The following is a 23,520-nucleotide window of genomic DNA, read 5'->3' on the forward strand; positions in this document are numbered from 1 at the left end:
CTGAGGGATATGGTTTAGTGATGGGCCTGGCAGTGTGAGGTTAGTGGTTGGACTCGAGGACCTTGCACCTCTTGTCCAACCAAAATGATTCTATGATCCTACAAACGCAACTGCAGCCACATTTAACAGTTAGAGCTGGTAAATGTGATGCTTACTCATGTGTATGCACACACATGCACAAGCTTGCATTTGCTTTCTCTCACTCTGCCTTTCATGAGAAAGCATTATCCTGTGGAATGTCATTGCATCTAAAATGATCTGTTCCTACATGGAAATTATTGGTGTGATAAAAGGAAAAATTTTGTGACTTGTGACGAAATGCTGCAGCTTGAGGAATATGGAAACACCTTTTCTTTGACAGGACTTACTTTTACTGATTTAATTACCGGTTGCTCAATATCTCATCAGAAAGGCTGGGATGAAAGTCCTCTCTGTACCAGCTGACAAATGCAGGTATAGCCAGGAAAATGTGTGTGCTAGGATCAGTTCCAACCGTTTGATGTTTGGCTATGAGGATAATTTGACTTTCAGCAGGTTTTACCTCATGCTGAGTTTTACCCTGGGACGCTGTAATTTTAACTTTCCTCAGCTGCAGAGCAATGCTCAGGTGACTGAGGAGGAGGCTATTGTTCAGCCCCAACTTTGACTCCTGGGGACAATGCTGTGTTCTCACTCAGAGCATCACTCTGAGCACGTTGCTTTCTCAGGAGTATAGTCTTTACGGGCCCTCCTTTTTCCAGCATCTCTTTGTGTGACATTACTGTGTCCACAACTAGCATCCCAAAATCCAGAACAAGAGAAGTCAAGTTTAGTGTCTTCTGTAACACAGTCTGAGGCAGAGAATTCATATAAATTACTGAGTAAAAGCATTAATTCCCTGAAGGCTGTGCAGGGCAGGTCCTTGCTAATGCAGTTTAAATAAACATACATTCAATCCAGATGCCTGTGATTTGTCTGTAAGAGACAGGGCAGCATGGTGGGAAGTTATGGTAAGGAAGGAGAAAACAACATCTGAAAGTTAGTGCTGAGATCACAACGTGGAAGTGATGCACTTCTTATTCCTTGAGACTTTTTTCTCAGCCATTTTAAACACATGCTTCTAGGTGGCAGTTGAGGTATGTGTGAGCAACTGAAAAGGCTCCAGCCAGATGTTCTTGTAACTTGAGCCAGAGTCAGCAACCAGCATACCCTCCCATCAGCTCTGTCCCAGTCTGATGGTGTCCTCAGGGATGGCTACCAGCCCCCTGGCTGGGGCTACAAACCATCTCTGTCCTAAATAATGATATGTAGCACATGGAATACTCTGGTACCTAACACACCTTGCAAACCTATATGCCTGTTAGGAAAACACATATCCTGCAGTACCTCCCTCTCATCAGATGCTAATATGCAACAGAAAAGGAAGCATCTCTTTTTTAAAAAAAAGAGCAAACAAGCAAACTTACTGCATTCTTGCTCCTGAGGACTGAAGTTTTATCTTCAGTTACACTTTATTACACTAAACACTTCCCTTAAACCACCATGGAGTAATTGTTTAATAAACTTTGTTTGGAAAAGTATCCTTTCTGTAAATTATGTTTGTTTTATTGAAAAAAAAACCCCAACTGATTACAATTCAATATTTCTCCTTTAGTCATTACAAGTTTACAAGAGATTTAGTTTATTTTATTAAGAAAGGTACTAGCTCCATAAAGTCTTTTTAGTCTGAATTTCCTTTCAGATGTTATCAATACTCTTCTAATTATATTTGTTTCTTTTTGCATAAATTTCATTAAGGAGAATGCACTAAATATAAGAATGTTTCTTGTAACTCTTTTGGAACAATAAGACAAATTCAGTCTCTCAACAGGAGAATTGCATATAGAATAATAGAATTATTTCTGTTGGAAAAGACCCTTAAGATCAAGTCCAACTGTTAACTCAGCACTGCTACAGCCACCACTAAACCATGGCCATGTTCAGGTGAAGGAGCCCTAGCACAGGCTGCCCAGGGAGGGTGTGGAGTCTCCTTCTCTGCAGGTTTTCAAAACCTGCCTGGACACATTTCTATGTGGTTTGTTCTAGGTGAACCTGCTTTAGCAGGGGGTTGGACTACATGATCTCTAGAGGTCTCTACCATTCTATGATTCAGTAATTCTGTGACTGTTATTTCAGGAAATTTATTTAGAATTCAAAATGAATCTATCTTTTCCAACTTTTTTTCCTTTAATCTCTCTTATTTTTTGCTAAGGTTTGTACTAATACCACAAAACCTTCTGAAAAGAATGAGCCCCGAGCTTTATAGCCATTCACTTGGACTGTTCCCAGCATGATTGTTTTACACTTTTATTTATCTAAAGTAGCAAACACTTTTCTTTAAAGTGTCTGACATTGTAAAACTTCTGTAAAATCAAACATTCTTAAGGAAGTGAGCAAAAGGAGACAGGAAAGAAAAAGGAAGCATGGAAATTGTGAAACTATGTAGCAACAATAGGCATGAAGTTAACTGAGGTGGAAAAGAACTATGAGATGATTTTGCATATTCCTTGTGAGAAACTCAGCTCAACTGGAAAATTAGGAAAACAATGCTTCTCAAAACCACTTTTCTTTCCTGTCATTAGAATTTTGTTTCTGTTGTTTAAATGGGAAAAAGGTTTCTGCACCAGAGACAGCCAGAATTTTGTCGGTTGAAGATTGACATTGCTTGCCCCATGGGAGACGTGTTAAGTACATGAGAACTAAATGACTGTGTGCTATGCCATTTCTCAACAATGCTGTTGACATGTTGTGATAAAAAAAAATAAAGTAGAGGCAGGTGAGTTGCCTAGGCTGGTAGAGCAAAACATATTTACTGAAACATACTCATTGGATAGTCTTGACCAGAACAAAGCCATTGCAATCATCTCTCTGCAGAGCTGTGCCACCAAACACTCATCCATCATGTAAATACTTCTCCAGAAAAGCAGTGAGCACAGTTGCTGTCACAGTGGCTGTACAGCTCTGTCTTCCTGTCTATAAAGCTAAGTGGGAACTGTAGAGAATATATTGAGTTACAAAATCAGTTGAGATGAACTCCTCAGGGTTTTGTTTTCTTCACTGCATGTTGTATACACCCCATGAGATCTTTACAGATCTGTTTCATAACTTGCACTTCTTCTGGGTTTCCAAAGACAACAGTGACCAAGCACTGTGCAATTGTGAAACTAGAGAGTCATGAAGCTTTGATTAGATACAGAGAAACTTCAGCAGTTCAGAACTTAGACAATATTTGATTTTTCCAGTATCATTATTTCTAGTATGTCACACACATAACCAATCCCTTCAAGCCTGACAAAAACATTAATGAATTCATTCAATCATTCCTCTGATTATCCTACTGACTATCTGTATCTGACACAAGAAAGCAAGAGAGAAGCCGTGGTGATGTCCCAAGCGCCACTGGGCTGCCAGCCAGCAGGACCATATGCCTAAAATACCTCCTTAGAGGGCAATTTCTTTAAAGGTAGTCTAAGTCAGCTGCTATTCTGTGCCATGGGACTTTGCTTTCCTGATTCTTTCCCTTCTCTGTGATCCAAGAGGATGTTCCACATTAATCAAAACACCATTTTATCTGAGCCGTTTTCAAGAGTCTTGGAAAGCCTTGGAAATCAAAGCCTTCTGAGAAGAAAGAGATGGACACACTGAGAAAGTTCCACTTCTGATACGGTTGTTTGTACCATACTTGACACTTTGATATCCAACTTTTTTAAACTGTTTAATCTTAGCCTTAGCCTGCTCAGGCAGGAGACAATCATATACCACCTCAGCAGTCCTGTACAGGCATAAGCAGAGTCTGTAGGGGGGAAAAACCTCCCTGAATATTAGCAGGGAGTGATAGGTACCACATCTTGCTCCCATTTTAGAATCTATTTCTTCAGACCCAGTGCCTTACTGAAATCCAGTGATTAGGGTGCTTATGTATTCTGATGACTGGCAAGGATGAATTCTACTGCAACATAGTTCAGGTGAAGAAAAGCTGAATGGTTCACCTATTGTGTGTGTGAAATAGTCATTTAAACGTCATTGCCGTGTCTGTCAGCTCTTTGCAAAGGAATTCTGCAGGGCAGCTACTGTTCAGTTCAAAGTGGGACATTCACAGCTAAGTTAGTAATGACAGTGAGTAGTAATATTGTCTCTAAAAGGATATGGATACTTCTGAAGTGCCTTTGTGTTTGCCTTGAAAGAAATGTAAAGAATAAAGAAAACATGAGTGTTGTACACAATCTTTGGAGCTGTGTGGAAAATAGATTCAGAATTCCATACTGTGGTACTTTAGTTTAACAAAATATTGTTAATGTTTGGGAAAAAAATGGCAGAACATGGCTGTAAAAGCCTGGTATTGATCCTGTTTGAATTGATCTATAAAAAATCCCTAGAAACCAAACACCACCACCAAACCCCCAAAAACCACAACTGGAGGTCATAGTACTACAGGATTCTTCCTCCAATTTACAGTGACGTAGAAGTGGGATAAGAAACTGAAAAAAGCTGCTGAGTAATTTTTTACCTACCACAAAAATTCAAGAAAGCTTTTTTTTAGGTTCCATTTCAAGGATTGAGAAAAGCTGGTTCCTTGATGACAATCATGGTACTGAAGCCACAGGGAAGGCTTTAAAGATATCTCACTAAGTTCAGCTATATTTTTGGGAGGAGGTGATGTTTCACAGGCTCTCTGCCTGTCTCAGCCAAGACAATTACCCTTCAGCCTCCTCTCCCAATTTATAGGGTGGATTCACCTCATCTTATTTAGCAATATGAAAGATGTTTTTGTCCAAGCTGGTCATGTTCAACTCTGTAGTTGGGAAAGATGCCAGTCAGAGACAGGCTTCATCTGAGAGACGCAACATCTGCATCTTTTGATGTTGGACTCACTAGACCATGCTCTGAAAAGTGCTGATTTCCCTCCATTGCAAAAGGTATCTAATGAGAGTAAAAGCAGGTATCATCTTTGACTTGATGTTGGACTGTTACATGGCTGTTGTTACTGGGGGAAATCAAATCCACTCAGACAGATAAGCTGCACAATGTCCCTTCCACACACCAATTTTCCTGCATTGTCCAAGGAAACATGGAAACTCCCCAAAGAGCAGTTGGGAGAAAAAACCCCTACGTTCTCTATATATATTTAATACTATTCAAATGCTATCCCCAGCCAAAACTGCAAACAGAACCATTTGTAGAAATATGCTTGAGATGATTTTTTCCCAGTAGCATCCTCCTATTTGTGTAAGAGGGCAGACATTTTAAATAGTTCATCTTGTCCCACAGTGTTGCTGGGAGGCAAGCGAGAAGCCTTTGGGTGGTTTTATGCATCAACGAGATGGGCAGACAGATGAAGTTGTGATGTCAAGAACAGACAGCAGCCCAGCAACAGAACCAGGGATAGAATTCAGGCAAGTGGACTCCCAACTAACATTCTTACCAGCTGTTAAATTCCCTGCAGACATTCAGAGCAGCCTTATGCCATTGCTATGTTCTCTACATATTTTGCATGTGATTTAATCATATTTTAGTACATTTATATCTCTAACATGAAATTTTCCCTAGTTACCCTTTTCCCACACACATATGATCAAAGGCATATAAGTCACATGGCCACTAAATCAAAAGAAGTCACAAATAATGGGATCTACTGCATAACTGTGTCTGTGGAAGCCAGATAAAGCTATGAGTTCAGTCCTGGATAAATGAAGTCAGAAGGACCTTCGGCAATGCCTTTGCTGGGGATACATTCAACACTGTCATCTTTGACTGTGTGTGATCATGATTCAAATGAAAATAAATTCCTCCACACATCATATTTGAAATTTTTATTTATTAATAAGTGGTGCAGTTTTTAAAGACAGAACATAAAAAATCAGTTAAGAAGTATTGTTTGCATAATATATTGAAATAAACATATTAAAGTTGTTCAAATATTGGACAGTGCCAGAATATAAATTACACATACAGTTTAAAAATTACAATAAATAATATTATAAAGAGCACTAAAGGCCACTTGTATAAAAGTTGTGTTCCCTTGTCAGCCAGAATCTGAAAAGCATCTTTGTAGCATGGAGAAAATTTCAGTAAGCAAGGCACAAATACTAGTAATAATAAGATGCCATAGCTAGAAAACAAAATGCAGTTGGCTATGTAACCTTCAGCCTCAGCGTATTCTTGAGGATGGAAATAGGATCCCACTTTCCAGTATTTTCCAGTATTTTATCCTACAAGCTGAATTGGAAAGGATCAAGTCTTACAGCCTAAATAATCAGAAGCAATAGTGATACCCAGGATCTTCATTCCCACAGTGCCCAGGTGAAAGCACTTGAAAATGGCCCCTTTTTCCTTTGCACCTCTGAAAATGACCTGTGAAAGTGAACACTTCCATTCATCTGGGCTCCTGAAGACAGGCTATCACACCAAATTCATGAGGTGTTGTAGAAAATTTAGGGTGGCAACTCCCAGGCACCTAAACCTTAGTGTTCTGGGGGTTGGGTATGCAAGGGATCAAATCCAGCTCTTTCTCACGTGCTTTGCACTAAGCAGCACAAATTCAGTTCTTTCATGGGCAGATGTGACACCCCTGCAACAACAGGCTCACAGCAGGGCTGCATTTGCTCCTTCATCTGCATTTTCTGGTTGTTTTAGGCTGTGATCTTGCAAACTGGTTGGACCATGGTGCTCGCCTGAAGGCCACGAGTCAGCAGCCTCACTACATGGGTTCAGGTGGGAATTACTTTCTGGCGCTGCTGGGCCACAATTCAAACCAAAGACATTCAAAACTAGTTCCACTCTGAACCTTGACAATGCAGCAAAGTTACAGATAAAACCAGAGCAAATATATCCAAAAGTTTTTTAGGAAATTTTCAATCAATCTCTCCACCTGCTGAATTCTCTTTTATTTTGGTATGAGTCAGACTGATAAATTCAGTGCAGGGAAAAGCCGAGGCAAGGACAATAGCCATTACCTGCCTAGATTTGTTCTTTTAAAGGACTAACTCCTGAAATGTAGTATAACCCACATTTTCTATACCTGCATACTTGAGCTAAACATTCACTTCTACCTTCATCAGATATTCTCAGTTTGAATCTGAAGTGGGGAAGCTTGGTTGATAATAACGCTGTGAAGAGAGGCACACAATGTAAACACAGATCCACCTTTACAAAAACTGCCAGACGTGTGTAATTTGTTAGTGGCTGAAAAATCAGCATAAAAATGGAGCTAAGAGAAATACCTCCAGATCAATGCTGTCTTTCAGAAGGAAATTCATAACTAAAGGTGGATTAGGACCCAGTCCTGCTCCCAGTGCACTAGTTTGAGAAGATTTCTTACCAAATTCAAGAAAAGCAGAGGAAACTCCACACTTTCTGATTATGAAAAGTACCTCAAACCTGACATGAAAATGTGGAGTCATTCGTAGGAGTTAAGAGTCAGACAAGAGTGTATTGCAATGGTTAATTCTTTCTATTGTTAACTATCTGTAAACAAAGTGTCAGAAGCATGAGGGAAAAATTAATCACTGTGAGAGTGTGGGAGCACTGGAACAGGCTGCCCAGATGGGTTGTTGAGTCTCCTTCCCTGGAGACATTCAAAACCCACCTGGATGAGTTCCTGTGTGACCTACTCTAGGTGGTCCTGCTCTGGCAGGGGGGTTGGACTAGATGATCTTTCAAGGTCCCTTCCAACCCTTAAGATTCTGTGATTCTGTGACAGCCCAGATGGCAAGAAGACCAGACTCAAACAAAATTGGTAGCTGTTAAGCTAAAATGTCACACACAAGTGGAAAAGGGATAAATTCAATCAATTCCTGGTATGAAGAGCACTATTGACCCAGAAACCTCTCTCAAATGAAATTATGAATAATTATTCCTCATATGTGGTGAGCTTATTCTCCAAAACAGATCCTTACCTTTTAAATGTTGCAAGGGTCAGTGATCACTTTATATTGGGTTTTTTTTGAAGTAAGAAGAACCTAATCCTTTAGATGTCTCTTTAAATAGAGAATAAACAACAAAGCGGAAGACAATGTCTACATCTGGAAGAGAACATAAGCTCCCTGGATGGAATGAGTGTTACAAGATGTTAACAATGCTGAGGAAACAACCAGGAAGTTTACTACAGTGGACAAAACCCAACAAGGTATTTTCCATTGAAGCATACTCTATCCAGGCTGTGCAACATCTGGTGAACACTAGGAAGCCCAGTAAAGTGTATCTCATTCTTGTGCTCTGATTGGATGTACCAAGGATGCTCACTTGTGCAGCTGCAATCTAATACAAATAGTCAATACAAGAAATCTTACACAAACCAAATCCTTGTGTCTTTGTTGGTCAGTGCTCTAGCTGTGGTGGCAAAGTCAATACGTGGAGTGACAGGGATGATTCTCAACATAAGGTGGACATGAGCCATGGTACAGAAGCTGCACCTTGAACCAGTTGGATAGGGATGAGAGCCTTCCACAGACTGTGGGTGTTTCTGCCCATCTGAGATCTATGCAAGTCTCCCTCTGCTCCCTCTGAAGTCAGAAGAAGTTGGTAGCGATTTGAAGTTGGTAGAAGTTAAAGATGAGATTCATCTCATTCTAAAGGTGATATGTGCCTTGGTTCTTGTACTCCATGCTCGCTGACTGTACTGATTAGTTTTCCACGAGCTGTAAAGAGTGCATAGATGTTGAACTGGACATCAAACAGATGCTATCTGATGGATACTTGGATTGACATCAGATGAGTCCTGCATAGGATATTTGGACAGACTCGTTTCACTAACTATATAGATACTACATTCTGACTATGGTGGTGAGGTCTTTGATTCATTTCTGCCCTGTTTCCAGTGGGTTGGATGTTTTCCTGCTCTCCCTCAACATAATTTCCGATACCCATGAAGCAGTATTTGGCTGAGGCCTAGAGAGTATACTTGGGGCAGAGTAATTTTCCCCTGTGTTACTTGGGGAAAGGTGATAAAAATGGTTTTTTTTGTACATTGGTCTTAAATATGGCACAACTCATGGATTTGGAGCAGTCCATTTCCAAGAGAAACAGTAAACTGGGAGAAATGGGCCATGGCAGCATCCCACATCATGGAGGAACATCCCAGGGAACAAAATAGAGATATTCTGCACACATGAGGAGCTCAAACAGCTCAACAAATATCAGTGAATTGAGGCTTACAACTTGTGTATATGTATGGAAGTACAACTCCCAAATAACAGCTTGGGAAGCTGAGGCACAGTTACATTACACAGCTTACTTAGCAGCACATAAGTCAATAAAAGAGTAGAGTGTATAAACCTGGAGTTTCCTACACTGAACAACCTTACTTTTGGAACAGGGAAAAAAAAATACATTGGCCTCATAAGAAGCAAAGGGGCTGAGCAGATGATTTTCTACAAAACAGCATTGTAGTCATGCTTTGAGCAATATTCTAAGCACTAGGGAAGATTTCCAAAGTAGTTTGAGAGATTTATGTTTACATTTTACAATAAATAAATAAATACTAATGATCAATCCCAGGAGGTGGCTTTGATAACTTTAAATTACATCCCTTAATTTCATTTCTGCACTATAGTTCATGGGTAGTTGTATAAGAGATCAGATGAGGAACATTTAGTTCACAAAGCCATTTCAGCAAGGTCATTTACTTAGACTCAGCTTTTCCCCTGCTTTGAATATTAGATGTTCTTAGCCAGGCTGGTTAGAGATTAATTTACTTATATTGGAAAATGGATTCAGATGTTACATTTTCAGCAATGGATATTGCTCCTGAAAATGCTTTTACTTTGCTGCTCTGTTTACAAAATGTAGCAAGGACCACCATATCTTGCCTGTTACCAATTCACCATTGTTGTATTGAAGAGTACCAGATAGATATGTATCATAGAAGAAATCAGCTGTACCATTTATATAGGGTAAATTCATGCAAACCATGCTCAAAACTAAGCTCCTTAGTTTTGGTAGCATGAAAAAAACTGCATTAGTAAATTGTATGAAATGGTGCAGAATGACTACCACTAATATCACATGCATCTTATGCAGCCATTGGTGTTTCGAACTAGTAAGCTTTGGGTGTAGAGTAAGGGAGATATACAAAGTATGCTTACATTACATGGAGAAGCCAACCAGTGACTGCCCCCACACGCACTTTTAACCTGGCTTATTTGAAGGGGTCCATATTGAATCTGAAATCCCATCTCCTGTAGAAGACAAAGGCATGGAGCCACTGGGTGTAAAAGGGTCGGTGTCTGTGTCCGTTTCCCCCTCCGCAAGGTACCGTTTCTCTCTCATCCACGCCGAGCCCCCGTTGGGGCCAAACGGGAAGTCGTCTTTGTCTTGGGAGATGCTGAAGCCACTTGGGGACCGCTCCAGTTCCTCGTGGTTGACAGAGAGAAGGGATAATGGAGTATCACTGTCTCTTGTTAAGCTCCTTCTCTGTCTTGGAGACATCTTATCTGAGTAAGGGCTTTGTCGGTCTCCTTGAGAGTGGTAGCTAACCTGGGAGTCCATTAACGTAAATATAGGCAAAACTGTTGGCCTTTCTGCATATGAAGTTGAGGAAGGTGTGGCTTGCAGTTTGCCAGAGTTTTGCCCACCTATTGATAAAGGTTGTGAATGAGTCATGTGACCATGTGCTGAGAAACCATAGGGACTGACTTTGTTGACTGGAACCTGCTGGAAGTTGTAAGGAGTTTCATGAGCACGCTGCTCAGTGTATTTATAGATTATTGTTTTTAACTCGGAATATTTGTTTTCTTCTCTCTTCTCCTTTGCGGGAGAAGCAGCTTCTTTCAATGGACTTATCTCAGCAACTTGTATCTGCAGTTGTTCCATGTGATGCATATGCATGTCAACAAGAAAATCCAGTTTCTTCCCCATGTCATTAACCTGGAAAACACCAATGTTATGATATTGTCTCAAGCCAGTTGTTCAATGAAAGAGGCAATTCTTCCACACATGCACTGTCCCCAGCAAAGGTGTGCTGCCATCTTTTATTGGTCATGAAGGTAATTATAGGGTAGTCATCACTTTCACTTGCAAGCTGGACTGCAGTAGAAGCCAACTTATCCTCTAATTACCTCAGATTAGAGGATTCATTCCTAAAATTTCTTAGCATTGCTGCATAATTGGCAGACCAGCATCCAATAGCAGTCTACAGTGTCATGATACCAGTCCTGATACCATATGGTAAATAGCTATTACAATGCAACAGATACAGTTACCTTTGCACACAAGCCTACTCTCTAATTCTTAATAGTCCCACAATGTTAGGGTTAACTATCAGGCCTAATTTCTTTTCTTAATTGATAGTACTTAGTACCTGAACACTAGCATTCCATGAAAGGAACTGATGTGAATGCATGTCACTTGCCTCCACCTTAGTTATGTATTTAAAAGTGAGAGTGTCTTGATTTGCTAAGAAATAGGTTAGGATGCAGAAAAAGGGCCCAAAAATACATGAAGAGGCAATCTTTTTAAGCGCCAGACCCTGCCAACAAAGTGATGCTCACAGCAAAACACTAGACACGATGAGTATGGAGTTTAAGGGAACAAAAAAGGTCCATCTAAGCATCATGGTCAGGGTCTTGCTATCACATATAATGACATTCATTCAACAGGTTTCAAGATGCACACTTCTCAGCTAATTAAATTCCTTCATGAAAAGCCAACAACATAGTTTAATGATCATTAGTACAAGATCTCTGTGAGTCTTGGTCACCAACAGAACAAATATGTCTGGATCAGACAAAGACCCCTACAGAATTTATGTCAGCTTTATCATTTCAGTACAACCACCTCAGCCTCCAACATTGCCATGAAATCACATACCTGTCGTTCAACTTTAACAAATTTGCCCATCATACTTTGGTCTTCAGTATCTGCTGTAGATGCTTTGGCTACATATGGATCATTTCTATAAAGAATTGATAACTCTATTAGTATTTTGTTTCTCTTTGCAGCACAGTAAGGAATTTATATCAGAAAACAGAATTACCCTATTGGTGGTATTCATGCAACTCCTTGGAGCCTCATTTATGAAAGGATTGAATTATTTATCATGCAAACAGGAGCATGATTCAAATGCATTTTAAAAAAAATGTACTCCTGATTTTTGATTTTAAATTTATTTGATTCAAAATTATGAGAAGGATCAAGAAAAAACACAAGTAAACAAAAAAATCCAAATGAAAGTGAAATTAATCTCAGACTTGGTGGAACCAATTTAGGTTTGTAAAGGTTGTAGTGATAGCCTAGATAGGGGGTTTACAGATGACCATATGTTTTTAAACCTAATTCTTTATAATTAGTGTCTTCAAAGGCTGAATCTCAGTTTCAAGCCTGAGTGGTTGTTTTTCTCCATTTCATTAACCCAAATAGTGATTGTTAGAGATTGGAAATGCTGAAAAGAGACAGCCAGAGTCTGGCCTGGAGATTTAAGGTAGATTCCAGAATATATTTTCTTCTGTGTAATTTCCTACTGCCCATCCATCAGATGGAATAACTTCAGGAAGTAAGAAGATGATCTCTGCTAAACTAAAGAACTTTGATTTATATGAGGAAAGGCTGTGGGAACTGGGGCTGTTTAGTCTGGAGAAGAGGAGACTGAGGGAGAGTCTCATTAATATTTATAAATATCTAAATGGTGGATGTCAAGAGGTTGGGACATCCTTTTTTTCTATGGTATCTAGCAACAGGACAAGGGGTAATGGGATGAAGCTGGAACACCAAAAGTTCCACTTAAACATAAGAAAAAACTATTTCACTGTGAGGATGAGGGAGCAGTGGCACAGGCTGCCCAGAGGGGTTGTGGAGTCTCCTTCCTTAGAGGTCTTCAAGACCCGCCTGGACATGTTCCTATGTGACCTGATCTAGGTGACCCTGCTTCTGCATGGGGGTTGGACTAGATGATCTCTAAAGCACTCTTCCAACCCCTACCATTCTGTGATTCTATGATAACTTGATGGGATCTAGAATGATCATTATCAAATAAAATTTTTATCAGAAGGCTTCTAAACCAACCTCAGAGGAATCTATGTCTTTCCATAACCTCTGATCTAGAAAAACAATTTGTAAACACTTGTTCTTTAGTATGACTTAGAACAAATATACTGTAAAACTTTTGTTTTCACAGGTCCAGTTTGTCTCTTGCTTAAAAAATACAAAATATAGCTGTGAACATATCTTACTAAAGCAGAAACTCTTAACTAAAACATGTCAATTTTGCACATTGGGTTACTGATGCTGTGGGCTCATTCAAATTTTGCAATCTGCTTTGTTTCTCAAATGATCATTGTCTTTCCATAGAAGTAGGTCTCTGTCTTCACATTTACATGTTTTTAGATTTTTCACAGAGTGGGATAAAACAGATGATGCCAAGTAAATTTATTTTTTGTAAGATTGCTTTTGTTCTGAGCAACCATAACAGCTTTGGGGACAGATTGTTGATAGTCTTCTGTGGTTCTTCATGGATATTTATTGACAGATTGATAGTTGTAAATAACAGAAGAAATGTCATTTATTATTGAATTCTTGCTACCAGGGATGCAGCAACACAATAACATGCTGCAACTTTCACACTCAGAAACCTGATACTGCAATTCATTTTCAATAATTCTCACCAATCATTGGTTTAAAAGCAGCATCATTAAAACTCTGTGATTGCCATTTGGTGGAAGCTGTAACAAAACTTTTTTCACTTCAGGAAGATAACTGGTTTACCTTCCAACTATTGTGATTGTTATTGAGTTTTTAAGTTGGTTTACTAGTTGATTGTTAGAAATTTGGCACATCAGGAAGTAAATGTACGTATTTCATATAAAACCACATTTCCAAACCATGGAGAAGCTGAGCTAGACATTTAAGAAACCATTAAGTATAGATTTCCATCCTATATTGTTCTTATGGAAGCTAATGTCTTTCTGGCTCAACATTTACAGATATTTATCTTGCAGCAACATATCCTCTCAGTATTATTAGTATACTGCTGTAGGGGCTGGATGAATGGAGGTCATCCTAACTTTTATGAATGAACTTTTTATTCCTGTTTCAGTCTGTGCAAAATACTAGGCATAAAAAAAATTCACCTGGGAGACTGTTGTGAAGGGTAAGAAAAAGCTCCTCCCTTTTGGGATTTCTTATGCTTGGGAGTAGATGGAGGTCCAGGTGTAAAAATCATATCTACTCTGAAAAAAAGAAAAGTGCAAGTGTATAAGTCCATCTCTAAATGCCCAACACATGATAGAAAATACTATGCATTTCTGCAGCAAACAGTAGCAAAGATTCAAAAAGGATGCACGTTTTGATTTGGTAATACATGGAGGGTCATGATGCTTTTGTTCTGTTCTGGGTCTGCAATCAATACATTGAATTGCAATTACCTGGAAATATCATGGTAACTAAGTCATTATCTAGCTCACTATTCCCAAACTTTGACATTTGAAACAGATAACTTCATTTCCTGAAAAGAAACTCAATAGTGGGTCAAAAAAACTCCAGTAACAGCTGCTCCTAAAACTGTCAGGAGAGACCCATCAGGTTCTGTGCTGGAGAGTGAAAATCAGAATTTAGCAAAAGGTGTCAATTTCTGATACTTTTAATAAACCAACGACTTTCTAACGGTTATGATGCTTAATTATCAGTATTTTTTTATCTTTACTAATTATTATCTTGGTTTGAACAAATACAACTATAGACAAAGTTTTACAAGGAATCCCATTTGACTTTAGTTGGAACAAAACCAAAAGCATTGTTTGGGAAGCTCCAGCACATTGAATTACACTCCTTTACTATACTAATATATTCTTTCATTTGGCATATCCAACTGCTCAGGTACAAGTGCCTGTTCATTTAATCCACACACACACACACACACACCCACCCCCACCCCCACAGAGTAGTTATGTGTACCACACTCCATGCTGGTATGTTGCATGGCTTCATGGGGCCTCATGGAGTTTTGAAAATGGAACTTAAAAAAGCTCAAAGCAAGCCTTAAAAAGCTATCTAAACATTTGCTAGACATCCAGGCATTGCTGGGCCAATCAGTCAATATCTCCTCAAACTCCTATGGCATCTCAGCATTCACAGGCACACTAAGTAGGAATCACCTTGGTTTTGTCAGTGGAGATCTAGTCAACATAAGAAAATTTTGGGAACATTAAGGGAGATTCAACTGATTAAGTGGTTTTAGCAAGGACTGATTGTGCCATAAACTCCATTAATTATGGTGACTAGCTCTCTGTTAACTATAAGAAGACTCTCACATGATGTGCCAGGATTATGCTTTTTCTTCAAAGACCTGTAAAAAGATTTTGCCTGGATACATTCAAAGCAGCTGTTGAAATTTTGTGGTTGTACTACTGGTGATTCTTTCTACTGTGTTATGATTCTTTACATACTGTGATTCTTTCCCTGACTCACCTGGGGTATGTCTTCATCCCCCTCCATCAGGCTCTGCCATAACCAATCTGTGAGATGACCCCAATCATGGCCAACACCTTTACTGCTCATAGGGCTCAAGCAAGTATCTGGGAGGTGCTGTGCTATCAAGGGTATGTTTGAGTGGCATTTTGCTGTTCAGAGGGACTGAGGGGGCTCAGGGAACATGGTCAGTGCTGTGCTAAGACATTTGTAGACATGTCTCAAAAGCACATTGTGATGAAACCCTTCTGTGAGGAAACATAAACGTTAAAAGACATGTAGCTGAGGTGCTGAGGTTGAGTGATGGGCTTGGCAGTATGAGGTTAATGGTTGGAATCAATGATCTTAAAGGTCTTTCCCAACCAAAACAATTCTATGATTCTATGAAATGACTGTGAGGGTATAGTGCACTTAAACAGTCACAAAAGCCTGAAATTCCAATTTACTTATGAGTGAAGGGGATGTTAAACCTTCCCTGCTGATATATTTTTACATTTGCTTAAGAAGTTTCACCAGCCACAGGTCAGCAGAGAATCCAGTCCAAAGAAAAGCTCATGTAGGGCCCTACTGTTTTTATTTAAAGAGGAGACAGTAGAGAAACTTGACCCTGATCAACTAAGGCAATGGGTAAGAAAATTCCTTGTTCTAAATATGAGCCCATGGTCTATTCTGCTTGCAGCTTGAAGCTTCTCACTTGCCTTTTTTCTTTGATGAAAAGGCTTTCTTAGTGTCCAGCTAGCTATCCACAGCCACAGCTTCTGGGTAGCCTTGAACACAAATAGGTCAAATAGGCTTTTACTTTGCCAGCACAGCTATACATTTTCCTCATTTCCCAAAGCATTCTTACCTTGCCTGAAGATATTTTATTCTGGAAAGCATATCAAGATGCCCTGCTGAGTATTGCTCTATCACATCCTTTACATCATAAGGCCTCAAAGTTTCCTTGAATTTTTTTTTATAGAGACGGAACTGGAGTATTCTGCATAATAAACAGAACAATTATTAACTTCCTACATAAATCCCATAATGATAACTTGCAGTTTTGTTGAATAATTGATAAATACTCTGGATGTCTGGAAACTGAGCGTGTTATTTCAAAACGAGGCAATAAAACAGAAGCAGAGAATCTCTACTATCACATCACATATGTAAATGTATAATAGTTGGCTTTTCATAATGTGTAGGCTAAAAGGAAGTATATGCACTAAATGTCTTTTTCAGCACTATCATCAAAACTAGAAATAGTTCAAAGCTACAACATTATATGCGGAATGAACATCACAAGACACAGGAGATTTTGAAGCTGTGAAGCTGAAGCTGCTTTTATTATGTTTCAAACTATTATATGAAGCTTATTTGTAGCATATATAATGCTGAATCATTTTCAGCTTGGTTTTTATTTTGCATCTGGGAAAGTTTCAGATAGGAAATGTTAATTAGATGAAAAAGTAGAAGTTAAGAAGTCAGAGGCATTTCAATCTGTGTAGAAAATAAAAAGTTTTAGAACTGTCTGAAGTATCCTTGAAAAAACAGCAGCAGAGCATTATTGGTGTTGCAATAATACTAACAGTAGTGATAGTAATAATGCTGTTGCTATTATTATACAATGTCCTAGTAATTAATCACAGAATTCTTATAACAGGGACCAGTGCTGGTCAGAACACTTGAAAAGTGTTTGGCATTCATTTATTTTTTTTCTTTCCTCTCTATACATTACTTTACACAAGTTTTTGTCTTGGTAGATTAAACAATTAGACAAGAAACATATGTAAAGATTAAAAAGTATTTTATTTCTTTAATCTGTTTTAGGCTCGGGAACCAAGAATTCACTTTCTCAGTAGAGTCTGTCAAGATTCTGATTGGCTTTTGTTCAATGTTGGTGGGGTTTTTAATCTTTTAAAAATCCCTATATATTTTGATTTAGCAGAGAGAATTTTATTATAACTCTTTAAGAGGTTTTAATTCTTTAACTCTGTTGCTTATAGTTCTTTCAACATTTCAAAATTACACCTACATCTATTTTAGCCAAATTATGTAACATAACAGCAAAATGGTACTTTAAAAAACCAGAAATGAAAAATAGAAATCACACTGCTAGCAATTTCAATTTAAAGCCTCCTTGATTGTGACTCTGAAAATCCATTAGGAGATTTTGTCTGAAGGAATTATTTCCCATTAGCATTCAGAGTAGCAGTCTGGGTAAACTATATAAGAGAAATTGCACAAATCAATTTGATTTGGACAGGATGTGGGAAAGGAAGTTTTGCAAAGGTAATTATGGCATGTCTCATGGAGATAGGGCTGGAAAACAGGGTAGATGTACAGTCTGTGTTTGAAAGCAAGCAGGTATCAGGGAAAGCAGGGCAGTAGGAGGAATTAGGAGTGAAGAAACTTCCAGCAGGAGGGAAGTAGTTATGAGTAGCATGAGCAAGCCTGTGGGACACAGCTTTCAGTAGGGCTAGGAAAGCTTGGAATTTTTAATGACTGGTTCTCCTGAATTCAACTGGAAAAGAACCAGGAGACTGTGTATTATGTTTATTAACATAAAAGTATATGAGTTTATTTTTATAACTGTTTTCCACAAAACTTTTCTAAGAAGGTAATTTTGGGGCACTCTGGACTTGTGGTATTTCACCTGGAGGTAGTAACTTCCTGCCCCTGAACTTGGCAACTTCTGGAATGAAAAGCAATTGCAATGAAAGCAGAGTGCTTTCCTTTGGTGGCCTTTTTTTCAAGAGAAGGGAGCAAAAAATACGGAGTGGAGGAGTAACAGAGCATCAGTGAATGAATTCTATGTGCTTCATGTGCTAAACACATTATCAAGCCTTACTAGGAGTTTTCTAACCCTAGGGAATATCTCTTGTGATATGAAAATAGAAGTGACACATGTCACAACGTGAAGACTGATGAAAAGGAAACCGCAGTGTCTATTAAAAGATGACATCTGAAAAGCATATTGCACACTCATACAAATGTGAATAAAGAGGAGTTGAGTCAGCACAGAGCTGATTGTAAAGTGAAAATGCCAGTTTTACATAAATACTACAGTAATGAAATTGAGGAAGAGACTATATTTACAGTCCATTTTAATGAGGAACTGTATACAATCTTACTTTATAACAAATATATTTAGAGACTATCTCACATAACTGGTATGGTCAATGCTATGGGAAAACATCTTCCTTTCTGTATTTTTCCAAAGAGAACTTTAAACTGAGGCTGCCTTATGCTTTTCTATATGTGCAGAATTATCTAATCCACTGTATTTTCAAAAAAACCCAACAATAACAGCAATAATGAAGCAAAATGCAGCAACATATTCACATGATTTCCTGAAACATAAACATTCAAAGTCAAAGCACCGAGGAGCATTTACCTGACAGCTCGGATGGCTGTCTTGAATGTGGGGATCATATCTTCCATAAGGAAGTCGCTACTCTCACCTCTCTCTTCTGCCATGGGTTCCCCTGTTCCTGCATCTGCAAAGCAGGTAAAAAAAAAATCTATGTGAACATCTGACCACAAATTTTTTAGAGTGAGGTACTACATTAAGTAAATGTGATTTAGTAAAGAAATGTCTCTTGCAGGTTCCTCTTTATCTGGTCACCTCTTGAAAAGGATTTCACAGTTCTGCTGGGACAGTTGTAAGACAAATCATTTGAGGGATCTCCTCTCAGACTCCAGCATTTCTGAAACATTGGGAACTTTTTTTCCTTACCAATGGATTTAGAAAGTCTCACTTCTAGGAGCTTTTACAGTGAAGAATCTTTGCCAAAATTATTTTACATAAAGCTAAAACAGATGTAGAAGCTATAGGTCAAGATCTCCTCCCACTTGCACTGCTTGGACCTCATGGAGGAGAATAACCTCATGGTGGACACCCAGACTACATCCGCAGTAGTATGTCCTGCATGCAATGATGCCAGCTGGCACAAGAAAGGAGAAATAGTTACTTAGAGACCATTTAGACACTATAGGCAAGAAGAGAAAAATGTGTGCTTAAGGGAAGCTGAGAGGCAAAGTGCCCTATGATGTTGCAGGGACATCCCAATGGAAATCTGCTGAGAGGCAGCAGTCTTAGGGAGACTAGGAGGGAAGCAACCATTGACTCTATAAAACAAGACTTTAAGAGATTGCAACAGGGAGATAATTGAGCCTGGACACAGGCCAGTTCAGGGCTGGATGCAGTCTAGGAGGGAGCTACCTTAGCACAGCATCCCTGCTGATAAACCGAGTCATGATAGCATGTGCATTTTGGGGGCCATAGATTCACTGCCCACTGTGCTCTTTTTTTTTCCAGGTCAAATGGGTTGATTCCACCACTGTCTTTATCCCACATCAATTTCTGGTTTTATGGAGTATCAGTGTCTTATTTCATTCACTGTGCTGCCTGGACTCCAGCATTCATTTCCTGAGGCTTCCCCAAACGGGTCATGTAAAACCGAGGACTAGCCATGTTTGGCCCAGACTGTCACAAACCTTCAACAGAAGATGGAAAGGAACAAAGAAAAAAGGGGAGAATAGGGGATGGACAGAAAGAAATCAACACAGATGGGCTACCTTCTGAGCTTTGCCAAAAAGCGTACGCTTTCATTCGGAATGCAGTGCGAAAACGCTCCTTATTATTCAAGACAACATTCTTAGGCTCTTTTGAAGGACTTTCTTCAATGGCATCTACATTCAGAGGGGTAAATAGCTTTCCTTTAGTATTGGTACCACGAACCCGATCCAAGAGACCCAGCTTTTGGCTACAAAATAAGCAAAAGTAATCATTTTCCTCCTTTGTACACTTTTAACTTGTTTTCATGATGCTTTAAGTATATCATGGGCTAAATAAATGTTTTTGTACACAAGGACACTGCTGGGGCTACCATAATACATCAATGTCTTTATAAGCAACAGATAAGCTTCGCTGATAATGAACTGCTTTTTATGAGCACTTTTGATCTCACTGATGAAAATGTTTACCAGTGGGTCTTGCTGTCTTCTCCATGTAATGGATCACAGTGCTTCAGCTCCTGTGGTGTGTCTGAAGCATTGGATTTATTATCAAGAGGAGAAACACCACTACTTAGGCACTTTATTATCAAGAGGAGAAACACCACTACTTAAATATTATCTGTTTATAAGGATGCTTGGCCTTCCCTGTTCAATGCTTTCTTTAACTACTGGGTCTGTGGCAGGCTATTAAATGCACAACTCGTGTGTAGCCAGGAGTAAAAGAAAGTCTAATGTGCTGTGAACCAAATTGACAGCAAAACACTGGGAAGGCATTGCCAAGCAATTAGTAGGTACATTGTATGGCAGGCCAGCCAGTTCTCTCTGCCACTTACTTTCAGTCATCTCTCACTATATTTGAAATTGAGGTGACCTGTACAAATTGTATAAAGTGACATATGTTTTCACTCTGGTGATTCTTTGCACTATCCTCTAAACAGAACCACTGACCAAAGACATTTGTCCTTCAGTGACAATGTATAGCTAGAATTGCATATACCTGCCATCTTACCAGCATCATACTTTCTGACAGCCTGATGACTGTAACAGTCTTAAAGACAATTACTAATACCACTGAAAAAAATAAGACAAAAGGAATTTGCTGATATATGCTCTGAACATTGTAGGTGACAGATTCTATAAATATTTGATTTACTTGACTTTGATGCTTAAATATTTGTTAATTGCACATTTGTTTAAAAAAAAAAAACAATGTGGGGCTAAGCTATGGGAGGAAAGCCTGACTTTTAATCCATTCCTGGATGTTGCAGTGTGGGATAGCTCCAGGGAAAGCTGAAATGTGCACGCATGGTCAAGAGGCAGCTCTGTGCAGGATACCAGGTCAAGCAGGTTGAGCAGGGGGAGAAAAGAAGGCACCAGAGCTGGCAGGTTTCTGAAAGCTGCAGATGGGAGCAGAGCTGAGGGATGAACAGCAGTAGTGACCAGAAGAAAGGGATTTCATTGGTGTGCAGAGAGGTACCTGTGCAGTATGCTCAGCTGAAGCCACTCAACTTGCTGGCAGGAGAGGCAAGCGTGGGGAGGGTCCACCATACAAAGACATAGTGGACAAGGATGGAGACTTGTGTGCAGACCTTGGAAGTGAAGAGTCTCACTCACAGAAATACCTATCCTCTATTTAAGGAGTTATTTTGGCCAGAGGGTAATTTTTGTATTCTATGATCTCTGGTATCATTGGGGTATTTGGAAAAAAAAAAGACCTATTTCTCTCTCAGAGCTCTGTCTGTTGAAGTATCCCACCACAATGGAAGTTCCTAGGACAGGTCTTTTAAAGTTATCAAGGTAAGACCTAAAGACACATGTGATGACACCACAGCCTTCATAAGAGTGCTGACACTAGTAGGAATAGTGTAATTCACAGCATACAAAATTCTTACCTAATCTGAGCATTGAACATATTGCAGGTTTTGTAGGTTTGGGCTTTCTTTTAATGTGAATTAATGAGGCTTTCATCTCTACCCTCAGTTTCTGATTAATATATCTTTGACCCAGGACACAGTAAAAGAAGGGCTTTCTTGTCACAATAGATGGAAGAACTAAACCTTTGTGTAGGATGTTTTTTCAGACTTTCTGAATTTTCTTGTTGACAACATGACAATACTTGTGAATGCAATTTCTGCAGCCTAGTAAATTCAGACACTTGCTCTGGAAGTCTCAATGAAGTAGGACTTGTGTGAGTATGGAGATACACAACCAGTCCTGATATATCAGCATTTCCAGGACTGAAGTAAAAGATGTGAGAAAATAAAAGCATGGATTTGAGTGAAGAATTAGAACTAAGTGTTCTCATTTTAATAATATTTAAATGTTATTAATTATTAATAAGTCTGTTAATATTACTCAGACTTTGTCCTAATGTAATTTCCTGTGATAGGAGGAAGATATACAAAGTACAGGCAAAATTACAGAGCAAAAATCATAGATTCTTTGTGGAAAGATATGAGATGCTACTTGTTGACATCTGTGGCAACAGATGGGATTAACAGATTACCAATGACAGATGAATCTCAAATGAAAGGGGAGACTGTAGTCCACTTATTTTTCAGGACTTCAAAATTGAATATTTTGTGGCAAATTAGTCACCCTAGAATGTTTAGGGCAGGCTCAAGTTCACTCTTACGAACTTGTTTAAAGAATTGTTTCCATAGTGCTTGTTCCTGGGTTGGAATGTTGATCTGATTGATCCATCAAGATACTCTAATGGCTGAACCGATGGTGAGTGCAGAGTTCCGACAAGTGATTTATCTTCTACTAAGATAGGGAGAATCCTGTGGCTCCTTTTCTGCATCACTTACACTTCTCTGTTTTGGGCCAGGTTTCAGAGCAGTAGTGCTTTACAAGACAGATGCCTTAACTCCATGCATTTCTGTGATATTTGGTTTCTTCAAGCACTCAGCTACCATATGCAGGAAAAATACGTACAAGAGAAGAACAGTTAATGAACAAGCTTGGAAAGAGCATGAAAAATAAAAGTGAGGAAGTAAAAGTCAACTGAACGACTTGTATGTAGGAGTTTTTTGGGAGAGGCTAATGTAGGAAAAATAAACCCTCATGTCTCATTAATAATAGAATTAAAGTTTGAAGGAGGAATTAATTTTGAGAAGGATGGTTGAGAAGAGTTTGGAATCATGGCACATCACTGAAAGGCATTTTAACACAGAGAAATGCACCAAAAACCTATCTGAGTGATAACAGAGTCAGACATGCAATATAATCTGATGGACATGAAGATGTTAGAGACAATGAGCTTGTGAGGTCTTCAATATGAAGAAAAAAGAGCAATTATGCACGCTGGGCATGATGGTGATCTTTGTAGACTGAAGAAGCGTGTGAAATAAGTTACTAGAAGGAAGAAACTGAAGAAGCTTTAGGATGAGAAGATCTATTCAGTGATAATAAAATATTTTTTTCCAGATCTGAAAAAAATTGTATGTATGACAGGCTTGTGTAGATCAGCTGTTCCTGGTGAGGGGATTAACAGATTACCAATGACAGAGGAATCTCAAATGAAAGGGGAGACTGTAGTCCACTTATTTTTCAGGACTTAAAGAATATTTTGGTTCAGCAGCTTCTGTAAAAATCTTCCAGTGT

At 39.0% G+C, this 23,520-nt stretch overlaps 1 protein-coding gene across 3 annotated transcripts in view; it reads right to left on the reverse strand.

The window, feature by feature from the left end:
• Positions 1-5,947: 5,947 nt before the first annotated feature.
• The window catches only part of KCNQ3 (potassium voltage-gated channel subfamily Q member 3), a 208,996-nt gene continuing 191,423 nt past the window's right edge, over positions 5,948-23,520 (reverse strand). For 2 of the 3 annotated variants that reach the window (XM_061995812.1, XM_061995811.1), the window contains 6 exons: positions 19,975-20,162; positions 18,791-18,893; positions 16,262-16,393; positions 14,079-14,177; positions 11,824-11,908; positions 5,948-10,881 (listed from right to left, as the gene is read on the reverse strand). In XM_061995812.1, coding sequence (XP_061851796.1) covers positions 10,144-10,881; positions 11,824-11,908; positions 14,079-14,177; positions 16,262-16,393; positions 18,791-18,893; positions 19,975-20,162 — 1,345 coding nt within the window. In that variant the 3' untranslated portion in view covers positions 5,948-10,143. The remainder of the gene's footprint in view (positions 10,882-11,823; positions 11,909-14,078; positions 14,178-16,261; positions 16,394-18,790; positions 18,894-19,974; positions 20,163-23,520) is intronic. The other variant, XM_061995813.1, reaches the window with a different exon arrangement.

This window comes from Colius striatus, chromosome 4, assembly GCF_028858725.1.
Source record: "Colius striatus isolate bColStr4 chromosome 4, bColStr4.1.hap1, whole genome shotgun sequence".
NCBI classification, from domain to species: Eukaryota; Metazoa; Chordata; class Aves; order Coliiformes; family Coliidae; genus Colius; species Colius striatus.